The 13090-nt window shown below is 34.1% G+C and overlaps 1 protein-coding gene across 1 annotated transcript; it reads left to right on the top strand.

Annotated features, from left to right (window-relative positions):
- Positions 1–8662: 8662 nt before the first annotated feature.
- Positions 8663–9551, top strand: W97_05892 (uncharacterized protein; the record flags this gene model as incomplete). The annotated part of the gene is made up of 2 exons (XM_007783773.1): positions 8663–8735; positions 8791–9551. The coding sequence occupies 2 exons, from the start codon at positions 8663–8665 to the stop codon at positions 9549–9551; spliced, it is 834 nt and encodes a 277-aa protein (XP_007781963.1).
- Between the last annotated feature and the right edge of the window lie 3539 nt (positions 9552–13090).

Here is a 13090-nt window from a genome sequence, read left to right as displayed (position 1 = left end):
CGAGTTGTTATTCTATTATGTGGACGTCCGTTCCGGTTATTATACCGAATGTATTTCTTTAGGCGCTAAATGCGACCTAGTTATTACCTATAGAGAATGGGAGCAGCTCTATGCTTGCGGTAAAGAAATTTATAAAAAGCTTTATAAAGCTAAAAGAGTGATTATGGAGGCGAATCTCCGTCATGTCTAGCTTAAAGATAAGCTAGCTAAATAGAAAAATCGTTCTTCCTAACTTATATCGCGCGAACTATTATTAATTAAGAAGGTAGAGGCCCTAGAGTAGGGGTAGCCTAGCCCTTCTTCTAAGTTTTTAATAGATTTCCCCGACCCTACACCTATCACCTTTTTAGACGTGCTTGCTATATCTCCTACGACTTAGGACGCCCTAGATAGATTCTCTTCTTCGTTCTTTAAGCCTACCTCTAACAAGGTCTTAGGTCCTTATAGTACTTTTTTATAGCTCGTTCACATCTATTAAGGTTAGTACGTAACTCCTATGTATTATCTAAGTCTAGGTAGCCTTTTTATTTTATAAGGTATTATTATAGCCTATTATTAAAGTTAGTGCTATTATCTAGGATCTTTTGTACTTTATATTATCCTTCTTGCTTTATTAGATAGTTATCTAGTACCTGTGCTAACACTAGTACCTCTATAGGGGCTAGTTCTAAAAGTAAGATATAGAACACTAGGTGTATCTTTATTCCCTTTAGTAGGTCTAGCTTATAGCTTGTATCCTTAATATTTCTAACGATCCTAAAAGGTCCTATTCTAACGTGGTCTAATTTTTTGCTTAGTCTTATTATCTCGATGTTTTTCTAGAGGAGGTAAACTTTATTCCCCTCTTTAAGTATAGGTCCTCTAGATCTATGTTTATTATAGTGAAATACTAATTATTATAATAGAAATTCGATATCTTTTCGCAATTCTCGGTATATTTATTGTATTTCTTCTACTGTTAGTCTAGCTATTTCTACTAGTGCCTAGACTTCCTAGGGTTCGTGGAACATCTAAGCGTAGTATCTATAGTTAGCGTAGAATGGAGTTTATCCTATTGTTTTATTTACGCTTATATTATATGCTAGCTATGTAAGCGGTAATAGTAATACCTAGTTTATCTATTTATAATCCATATAACCTCTTAAGTACTACTCTAGTACTTAGTTTATACGCTCTATTTGTCTATCCGTTTGTAGATAGTAGGCTGCTAATAGCTTGTAGGACAGTCCTAATTATGCTGTGAGCGCGGTCTAGAAGTTTAATATAAATAGTTTATCCCGGTCTAAGATAATCTTTTTAGCTAGACCCTATATTACTATTATATTCCGGAGAAAGGTGTATGCTAGTTCTTTAGTATTAGACGATTCTTTGTACGGTATAAAGCGTACTTCTTTTGTTAATTAGTCTATAATAGTAAGCATGGAGTCATATTTTATCTTTGTTAAAGATTCTTTAGAAAGAGGTAATTTAATAATAAAATCTATAGCTACCGAAGCCTATAGCCGTGTTAGTATTACTACTAATTTCATTAACCTATACGGCTTATACTAGGTTAGCTTTATTTTATAGTATAGGTCGTAGGCTGCGATATATTCCTCCACTTTCTTCCTAAGTCTTAAGAAGAAGTAGGTGCGGCTAATTGCTTTAACTATTTTATAGATTCCGCGATGTCTCTTAGTAGGACTATTATAGTATTATCGAATAATCTCTATCTACTAGCTTAGTAGTACGTAAACTAGTCCCTTAAATAAGAGTAGACCTTTATCTATTTATTTAAATCCTTTAAGGGTTTTAGAAAGTGCTCTCTAAGTATAGGCGTCTTACGTATATACTTTCTATATACGGTCCTTAAGGTTATTATTCATAATCGCTATAGTAGCCGCTAGCGTACTCTAATTATAAGTAATCTTTCTATCTAGATACTATTCTAGAATAGAGCTAACTATCTAGGGCTTCTCTTCTATATAGTCTAGTTGTTTGCTAAAAGCATCTACTTTTGCGTTCTCGGAGTCTTTCCGGTAGTGAATTTTAAAATTAAATATTAATAATTCCTCGGACTATCGCACTTATCTGCGATTTAAGATCTTAGTAGTAGTGAAGTATACTAAGTTCTTATAGTCTGTAAATACTTAAATTGGAAACTTTACTCCTTTTAGATATACTCTCTATTACTTAAATGCTTTAATAATAGCTAGTAGCTCTTTATCATGGATTTTATAGTTTAGTTCTAGTTCACTAAACTTTCTCGAGTGAAATGCCACTAGATACTAACTTCCTTTATTATTCTATTAATTTAGACATGCTCCTATAGCTAGGTCTAAGGCATCCGTTTCGATAATAATAGCCTTAGTTGGGTTAAATATTATTAGAACTAGTTCTATACTAAGCTGTTTCTTTAGTGTGCGAAAAGCTTTATTAGCTTCGTTGTTCCACTAGAAACCTTAATCCTTTTTCGTAAGATCTATTAGTGGTGCTACTATCTAGAAGTAGCCTTTTATGAACTTTCGGTAGAAGTTTGCTAGTTTTAGGAACAATTGCACGTCCTTTACTAACTTTAGTATAGGCTATTTAAGTACCGCTTTCACCTTAGCTTTATCTATTTAGATACCTTAATCCGTGATAATATACCCTAAGAACTTAATCTCCTATTAATGGAATTAGCTCTTTTCTAGTACTATTTATAAGTTCGTGCGCCGAAGCGCTTCTAAGACTTATCTAATATATTATATATATTCTTCCTTAGTCTTTAAATATACTAGTATGTCGTTTAGGTAGACGACTATAAATACATCTAAGTGTTCCCTTAGAATATTATTAATGTATATCTAGAACGTAGCGGGAGTATTAGTAAGTCTGAATAGTATAACTAAATACTTATAGAGTCCGAAATAGGTTCTTATCGCCGTCTTCTACTCTTTACCTACTTTAATTCGAATCCGGTTATATGCTCTAGGGATATCGAATTTACTAAACTGCTTAGCTTCTTAGAGTCGATCCTATAACTCCGAAATTAAAGGTAATAGGTAACTATTTTTAATAGTTATATTATTTAGTCCCCGATAGTTAATATAGAGTCGCAACTTTCTATCCTTTTTTAGTATAAATAGGATAGGATATCCTATAGGTGACTGGGATTCTCGTATAAATTCTTTCTTTAGATTCTTATTTAGGTACGCTTATAGCGCCTCTAGCTTCTTTAGTGATAGTAGGTAAATTGCTAACTTCCCTAGTGTTTTGCCTTCTTATATAAGTATTATATAGTTCTATGCCTAATATGCTAGTAGGGCTTCTTTTAGAGGCTTATCCGCAAATAACCTCGCGTAGTTCTTATATTTATCTAGAATGGATAATAGGGCTATAGTAGACGCGAGCTCTTGTCGCTTACTCTATAGAATCTATACTTACTTAGGATTCTCTTAAACTTCCTTAATTAGTTCCTTAGCTAAGATTACGTATATCTTAAGACTATTTCCTAGCGTGTCTTCGCTTATCTAGACTAGTCTCCTCTAGGAGAAGTCTAGTGTCTAATAGATCCAATCGATCTTTAGATTCGTGTCCTTAAGCTATAGTAACTCTAGCACTACGTTATAGGTTCCTATTACTGTAATATTGAACTATATGTCTATAATATAGGGTCTAATCCTTAACCTAACTATCTTAGTTTCTTAGTCTACTAATCCCTAATTATAGCCTAAAGGTTAGCTATCTACCGCGGTTACTAGGTAGGCGTCGAGCTTATATTATAACTATAAACTAGCTCCCTAGGCGAACTATAGTAATATAAAGTTCGCTATAGCACCCGAATCGACTAGTGCTTTAGCCTATTCTTAGCTAATCTTAACCTACACTTATAGGTTTCTAGTATATCTTATTACCGCGAGGGTATACTTATAGTATTCTACTCTAGGTACCTAGGTGCCCTTACACCTATTCGAAAGTCTTTTAGTAGGCGCTTCTATTAACCCTCTAGTCAGAAGGCCGTCTAGTTTTTTAAATTAGAGTCTTCTAAGCTAGAGCTCTCCGAGCTTCCGTTCTTAGTAGATGTCTCTATTTTATTATACTAGAATCTACTTAGATCAACCCGGCGTCCCGGATTCACTTATAGATTCCTAGCTACAAATTCCTATTATAATACTATAACTTTTTATTAGAGTTCCCTAGGAATGTAGCCTCCCTTAGGGGTGATATATTCTCTATCCCTAGTAAATCTTGCTTCTATAGGCGGATGTTCTCGCACTATATTGTAGTATTCGTATTCTAGGCGGGGTATACTATCTAGTATCTACTCTAGCTAGCGTATACATTCTATAACTACAACTAGTCGTCCTAGGATAAGGTTATAGACTTCTTTATATAGCTCACTAAAACTAATAGCGGATCTCTACTATACTTTATATATAGTTAAGCGTATCTTAATTTTTTAGAGCTTCTCTTTAAATTCTAATTGTCCTACTTGTTCCTCTATAAGATTGTATATATCGTGGTAGGCCTAATACTATACCTTAGGTGGGTATCCTCCTATAATAGGGTTCTATTCTAGTACCCTTTCCTCTAGTTCTTTATTTAAGACTAGGTTCGAGATGTCGGAGCTAAATTCGCTTTTTAATAATTCTTCTTTTAATAATACTACCTCTTCCTTAGAGAGGGTACTTAGTACTATAGTAGGTGCGACTAGGACTTCTACCTATAAACCCTAGTAACTAGATTCCGCTTAAACTCTTTCCTAAATTAAGAGAGGTCGCGGTTCCTCTTTATGTATTAGTGTTCTCTAGCTAGGTTCCTTCTTAGTGACTTGTAGTGCTTGCTTTAATTATAGTAGTTTTGACAACTATCCTAATCTATTCTTGTCGCTTAGATGTATCTAATACTTATTATTATAGTATGTAGTCTAGGATATAGCTCTATGGTGAGTTATAGTGGTAGCTAGCCTACCTTACTTTTTTAGGCTATTAGTTTTTACTAGTGATTGGGTTTTTTTTAGCTGCCTATAATCTCTAGTAATATGTCCTATGCGATTGTAGTTAAAGTATTTTCCTATAAACGGCTTTTTTTATCCGGAGGATAGTCCTTATCCTCTTAAGGGCGTCCTGTGTCCTCCCTACAATCTTTTCTTAGGGAAACGTCCTAGATATCTTTCTATTATATTAAGTTCTATGGGTCGAAGCCTATACGGGTCTTAGTTATACCGAGTAGGGTGGTTCTATTTACGTCCTACTACTACTAGCGTGTTATAGCCTTTCTTTTCTAACCTTCGTTCGTATAGGCGGTTATTAATCCTAATAGATATTAAAATTATCTCCTATAAATAATCCGGTCGGTCGCCTCTAACTAAGTTGTTCTTAACGTTTTCCTTTAATCCTTGGTAGTACTACGCGGTTAAAGCCGTCTTATTCTATAAGGTGTTAGACGCTACTAATTAGAACTAGGTAGCGTAATTAGCTACTAATCCCTTCTAGATTAAGTTTATTAGTTCTTTTTTTATAGTACGTGCCGCGTTAATGTCTCCGAATACTTATTATATCTTTACTTTAAACGAGAGCATATTAGTAAATAGTTCTATTATTTCCTAGGACTAGTTGCGTTTATTATTCTTAAGGAAATTCTTAAGATAAAGCTGAATTTATTTAAATGCTCGTCCCCTTAAATAGGTGATAATAAATATAACCTCGTTTTCTTCTTAGAAATATTTCTAGTTATACTAAATATATAGGTCGCACTAGAGTAGCTATAAATCGAGTTTATTACGCTCTCCACTATACTTATCTAGTACTTTGACCTTAACTAGTTTTAGTGCTAGGGGTGGCGGTAGTGCCTGCCCTCTTAATAGCCCGGCGGTCGATCCTATAGTAGATATATCGGCGTGTTAATCTTAGGTATTCTATAAAGGTGGTGCTTAAAGTATAACGAGGTGCTATTACGAGATAATAAAGATTACTTTGATAGTTGGGGTCCTAATTAAGGAGATAGGGAATAGTGCTAAGATATAGTTAATAAGGTGAGAATTAATATCACGTAGTAAGATTAGATCGGGTTATAAAGAATACTAGATTCTTATTTAAGTTAAGCACACTATTCTAAGGAACGAGAATAGTGCTATCTATATACTATAATGCCTCACGCCGTGATCTCTCTAATTAGAGTGATCCGTTCCTAATCACACTAATTACACTAATTAGGCCTACCTTAGCATCTTAAGTGATTAGTCCTTTATGTGACTCTTGGCACTAATCACTTTTTGTTCCGCGTCATCTGTCGCGGTTCGTGATACTAAGAGGAACTCTTAATATAGAGCTAGTCTTCTAAGGGAAACTAAAACCTTTAGAAGAATATACCAACTTAGATTAGGCTGGAGACTATAATATAAGATAGTTAATAGCTAGATATATATTTAATATTAGTAGCGGAGCTATTAGCTAGTCCTTAAAAAGATAATTTGTGGTAGTACTATTATCCTGCAAAGCTAAGTATATAGGATAGACACAGGCTGTAAAGGAAGCTATTTAGCTATAAAAGCTCCTTAAGAAGCTTCTTAATAGTTAAGATAAACCTAGTGCTACTATTATCTATAGAGATAACTAGGGGGTAATTACTCTTATAAAAAACCCTTAGTTCCACGCCTATATAAAGTATATTAACACCTAGTACCACTTTATATAAGAAATTCAAGCTATAGGTAAGATAGACCTTTAGTATATTCCTATAAGCGAGTAGGTAGCCGATAGCCTTATAAAGGCTCTACTAAAGAATCGTTTTACCGCCTTTTAAGACGCCCTTAATCTAGAATAAGGCTAAGGTCGAGCTAGAAAAACTATCTTCTAAGAATAAATAAAAATTTCGCACTAAAAGGTTTTTTTATATTAATAATAACCACTCTACTAGCTTGTATATAGCGAATCTATAGATAACACACTTAAAATAGCGCTATAAGAGCTTGCAATTAACGCTTAAATAGACGAATTTAACTATAGTTAGCTAGAGAAAAACCCCTTTAAACTCGAACCCTATACTCTAGTACCTACTATTAAAAACTACCTAAAATAAATCGGGAACTAAGTAGGCACACTATATATATACTAATAAGTAATCTCGTTTCCAATCACCGTAAATAAGATTAATTAGTAATAGTACCTCCCTAATAGACCTTAATAAGACACCTTTAATAGACTCTAGAAAGAGCTAAAAGAAGGGTATATAGTATAGCTCGGCCTATTTAGTATATAGAATAGGAGTTAGATTGCACGAAACGAATAGGATATAGATTATCAGTACTATTAAAGTATAGTAATTATCTAAAACCCCCTTCAAAGGGGTAAATACCTTATTATTTAGAACTGCGATCCTAAGCTAACTATAATAAAAGAAACTAGGCTTTAAGAAACTATAATACTAGTATAATTAAAGTTAGTCCTATACGCCGAAATAAAAGGAAAGCTTTAGAGTATTTAGTATAATATTGATATAAGAAAAACTAAATAAAACTATTGTCTTTAGCACGCCCTTAAATGGATTAATGTAACTACCTACTTTAGTAATAACCTATTTAATAGAGAAGCGGATCTATAGACTTATAGTTATGTTAGGATTATAAAGCGCTAAAAAGGCATAGAATATAATAGGCTATAGGAGATACTACTATAGGACCGCCTTTTATTTAAGTGGGAGTGTTAAATATCACGTGCATGTCACGTGTTTAACTAAAAAGGCGGAGGCTGGCAAGCCTTAGATGGAGTATATAGCCAGCCTCTCCCCACCATCCATAGCTGAATCAATAAACCACTTAGCTATCTATTTTACCAGTGAAGCACAGGCGCTAAGGTCAAGTTTGCTGGACTAAATCCTACGCTCGGCTAGGGTCGACTTCAGGCGCTGGGTTTCTTCGCTCTCTCTTGCTCTGGAGCGGCGGCGTCAATTCCGCCGCAGCAGGACGTAGCGGCACATCATTTCCCGGTCCCGAAGATCGTTCTCCAAACCTACCGCTGTCGCAGATTCCTGCCGGTGCGATCTCACATCAAGTCATCAGCTGCCTCATTGACGCCTATTTTGCCAATTACCACACCGCTTACCCATTCATACATGAAGCGACTTTCAGAGCGCAGTATAGTGAGCTGATCAGCCGCCCACCAAAGCACACATGGCACTTACTTCTAAACACTGTCCTTGCCCTTGGAGCCTGGACTATTGGCGACGAAAATGATGACCTCGATGAAGTGTTTTACAGAGAAGCAAGCCGTTACTCGCAAGACCAGTCCATATTCGAATCAGGAAATTCTTCCACTCTGCAGGCTTTAATCCTCCTCAGTAATTATGCGCAGAAGCGTAATAAACCAAACACGGGCTGGAACTATCTTGGACTCGCCGTGAGAATGGCTCTAAGTTTAAGCCTGCATAAAGAATTTCCAGGCTGGAATATTGGAGCTCTACAACGCGAGATGCGTCGACGGATTTGGTGGGGCCTGTTCATCTTCGACAGCGGGGCGTCAATCACCTTTGGCCGAGCGATCTTACTGCCGGGAAAGGGCTTCGTGGACGTCAAGCACGTATTGAATATTCCACATCGGGATGCTTTTTGCTGGTAATAGAGTCCCTGGATCCTGGCAGAATCACACCCTGACCGTGCATCGCAGGGCGAACCATTGCTGGCTTCGCTGTCGGTATGCTGACCATGATTGTTCCCATGTATATGGCGGAGGTTTCGATTCCCGGTATCCGAGGCACGCTAGTTGTGCTCCAGCAATGTGAGTTCCACACTCTGACGAAGCGAACGTACGAGTCTGGTTGTAACGCTTGCAGTGAACATCACGATCGGTATCTCGATCAGCTACTGGCTCGAGTATGGAACTCATTACATTGGCGGTGTCCGTTGTGCTCCGGACATCCCATACTCTGGTGGATCTGAGCTGTTGCGGACCTTCGATCCTTACCGCGATGTAGGACCCAATGGATGCACCGGACAGTCAGCCGCTTCCTGGAGAGTGCCTTTTGCGCTTCAGATAGTTCCTGGCCTCGTCCTCGGCATCGGAATACTGTTCTACCCTGAGTCACCCAGATGGCAGCTCAAGGCCGGCCAGGACGACAAGGCCATCGCTGCTTTGTCACGCCTGCGACGCTTACAGCCCCACGACGAAGCTCTCCGGGCGGAATTCCTCGCGATAAAGACGGAAGTTCGTTTCGAAGAGAGCTTTGTGAAGGAAAGGCACAGTGGCAAGGCCGGCTTAGGTCTTTCGTTTGCGCTGTACAAGGATCTTGTCTCATCATGGCCCAACTTTCGTCGCCTCTCGATTGGCTGCCTTGTCATGTTCTTCCAGCAGTTTATGGGTTGCAATGCCATGATCTATTACGAGCCAACCATCTTCGGCCAGCTCGGCCTATCTGGCAATACCACCTCGCTGCTCGCCACCGGCGTCTACGGCATGGTCAACACTCTATCAACATTGCCCGCGCTGTTTCTTATTAACAATGTCGGCCGACGTCCGCTTCTTGTAGCGGGAGCTGCTGGGACTTCCATCTCGCTCGATATCGTCAGCGGCATAATCTTGTATAGTATTAGATAAGATCTAATATTGTTCCTCTACGTAGTAAAATAAGTGTATACAGTTTGCAATAGACATGTTTTTATAGTATATTAGCAAGTTATCTTCTTGATTCTAAGTAGCTGTAAGTATCTAGAGCCTACTCTAAATAGTTTATATTAGTGTATTATTCACTACTCGGAAAATCGGCTCTAGTTAAGAATATCTAAAACCTATAAAATGCTCTATAAGTATACCTAGAATAGCTATAAATTACTTAGTAGTTAATAAAAGAATAGAGATTATTAAGTATCTTAGAGTTTTTCTACTTAATTAATAAATCTTTTAATTACCTAGTAAAATAGGTTATATCTATTGAGTAATTACTAGTAGAATACTTAGATACACTTACTAGCTATTTAGAATACTTATAAATAAGCTTTTTTTTTTTTAGAGAGTTCTAAATATTCTAGTTATCTAGACTATCTAGACTATCTATACTATTTAAAATAATAAGTACTACTTAGTAAGTAGCTTATTAAATAAGATGCTTAGAGTTTCTATTTTTATTTAATCTTTATTCTCTAGTAAAAAGAGATATAATATTATAGATTCAGATTAATATGCTTCTGTAAAATCGATTCTATTAATATATACTAATAAGATATTAGGTATTAATTAAATTAAGTATAAAAGATCTTAATCTAATCTAGATAAAAGAACTAACTTTCTACTATATAATTTAGTCTTTATACCTATTACGTAGTAATTTCTAATAAGTAGTAGCTAAAAGCTCTACTATCTAGTAATTATTTTTATATAATAGTAATTAATTTATTCTACTAGCTAAGCGGATCCTACCTAGTATACTTAATCTTCTATATTATAACCTAGCTAGAGGAGAGTCTTAGTATAGTATTAAGCTATACTATACCTAGCTTGTTACTAAGCTGGATGTTATAATTCTACCTTCTTAGTATTCTTCCTATATCTATAGATGCCTACTATCTAATAGATAGTAGATTTTAGTCTTTATATATACTACTAGATACTATTTCTTAACTACTATAGAATATATCTTACTACTAGTAATTACCTAGCTTGATACTATCGAGCCACTACTAGTAGCTACTTATATAGATATATTAACCTACTAGCCTATAGATCTCGATAAGAGAACTTAGGTTACTAATATTCTATATATAAAGATAATCTAATCTAATTAAGAATTAGATTACTACTAGTTTAGTAATAAAGATAGAATAGTATATATTAGGGAAAATTTAGGCGCTCGTGAAATTCGCATTAGTCTAAGATATCTAAGGCGCTTGTAGAGACGCTCCTAGCACTCTAAGCGCTCCAATCAATTGGAGCGGGTATAAATAACTTAGTAAGCATAAAAAACATAAATTACGTAAAAAATCTTAGAGTTCTCTTTCTCGCTCAACTTTTACCCCCCTGCAAAAATAGATAATATATCTATATTTTAAAAATTTGAGCGGATAATAATTGTTTTTATCGAAAGTTTACCCTCTAAGCTACTCTTATAATACTCCCTCCTATCCTACTAGTTGATCTAGACTTAAAGCTTTTTCTAAAAAAAATTTTGATAATAACTAAGTAGGCTTGGCGCCAAGACCCGCCCTGAGTACTTGGAGCCGCTCGCGAGCGGCTCTAAGCGCCGAAATTTTTTTTCTAATATAGTAGTATTTACCTATTTAAGTATACTAAGTGTACTTGAGTATAAATAATACTTAAGTTACTATTAAATAAAAACTAGTCTCTTATTTTAGATTAGTATTTCTATACTAGACTATAGTTTATTCACTAGCTAAAATATAACCTAATCTAACTAGAAAGACATAATCTCTAAATAGTAGTAATACTATAGCTCTTTCTTCTAAATAATAGAGACTTAATTCTAAATATAATCTATCTTCTATCTAAGAGTAGTTTACTTAGTAAGATACTAAGTCTTCTAACTTTTATAACTTCTCTTTTCTTTTTATTACTTTTTATCTCTTTATTTACTCTTTATTACCTTAATTAGATTAATCTGCTTAATTTTTCTTTACTTTAGAAGTATTTTATTTTTTAATTCTTCCTATTTAATAGATACTTTAATTAGCTATACTAGCGTTTTTTTATATAGGCTACTATTTTTAATTTTAATTTTTTATAATTTAAATAGCTTATAGCGTTCTTACCTTTAGCTATAACTATTCTAGTAGAGTTAGCTTAAACTAAGCTATTACTATAGATACTTAAATAGTAGCTAAGTTAATTTTCCACTTCTATTCCATTCTAGAATCTTTTATTATAGAGATAGAAATAAATAAAAATAAGGTATATAAAGAATAAGAACTAATAAAAACTCTAAGTACTAGAAACTTTCTTATTATATAAAGCTATTCTATTACTTAGTTTCTTAATAATAGATAATCTCTAGAAGAAGTCTACTAGAATCTAATTTAAAATATAGCACTACTCTATAACTTAGACCCCTATATCTAGTAGCTATAATATATTAGAGAGAAACCTAAAGTCATTATATTATAAATTAAGAATTAGAACTGATAGAGATAATTACTTTTTATCTTAGTACTCTTCTTTTTATCTAGTTTCTTTATTCTAAACTCTTATACTAGATAAATTTTATCTGTTATACTAGATCTCTAAATTAGGATTTTTTTTTAATATTTAGAGCTACTTAGAGTGCTTAGAGCCTACTTTAAGTATTTAAAACCTTTAAGTAACTCTATATACTTATAAGTAGCTTAGAGCGTGTTAAAATATTGAAAGTACTTTAAATATTTTAGATATTTTAGATATCTAAATTATTTAAGGTATTTAAAATATCTAAAATATCTAGAAGTATAGCTTAGTAGGCTTAATATACTTAATTAGTAGCTAAAAATAATTAAAAAAAGCTTTAGGTCTAATCTAACTAGTAGAATAAGAGGGTATATAATAGAACTAGTTTGAAGAGTAAACTTTTTATAAAAATAATTATTATCCGCTTAACTTTTAAAAATATAAACATATAACCTATTTTCATAGGGGGGGAAAGATTAAGCAAAAAGAGTAACTCTAAGATTTTTTACATAATTTATGTTTTTTTTACTTACTAAATAATACTAACTATTTTAGGTATATTATATATTAGTACGCTTTAAGTACTTAAAATATACTTAAAACTCTTAAATAAAGCGCTTCAAGTACTTAAAGCACACTTAGAGTATCTTAGATGTCTTAGACTATAGCTAATTTTATAAGCGCCCTATTTTTCCTAATATAGAGCTAGTTTAGAGAGTAAACTTTTAATAAAACTAATTATTATCCGCTTACTTTTTAAATTCGTAGATACTATACCTCTTTTTACTAGAGGTTTAAAGTTAAGCGAAAGTAGGAACTCTAAGAAAATCTACTTGATAAGCTGCTTACTAAGCAGCCTCTTGTTTTAGATATTTTAGATATTTTAGATAATTTAAATAATTTAGATATCTAAAGTACTCTAAGCGCTTAGAGTACTCTAGATAAGATAGTCTATATATAAGAAGCTTGCAAGCACTCTAAGATTC

The sequence above is a fragment of the Coniosporium apollinis genome (assembly GCF_000281105.1).
Source record: "Coniosporium apollinis CBS 100218 chromosome Unknown supercont1.29, whole genome shotgun sequence".
In the NCBI taxonomy this organism is placed as follows: Eukaryota; Fungi; Ascomycota; class Dothideomycetes; genus Coniosporium; species Coniosporium apollinis.
The sequence above is the reverse complement of the archived record's forward strand: the minus strand, read 5'-3'. Positions and strand labels throughout refer to the sequence as shown.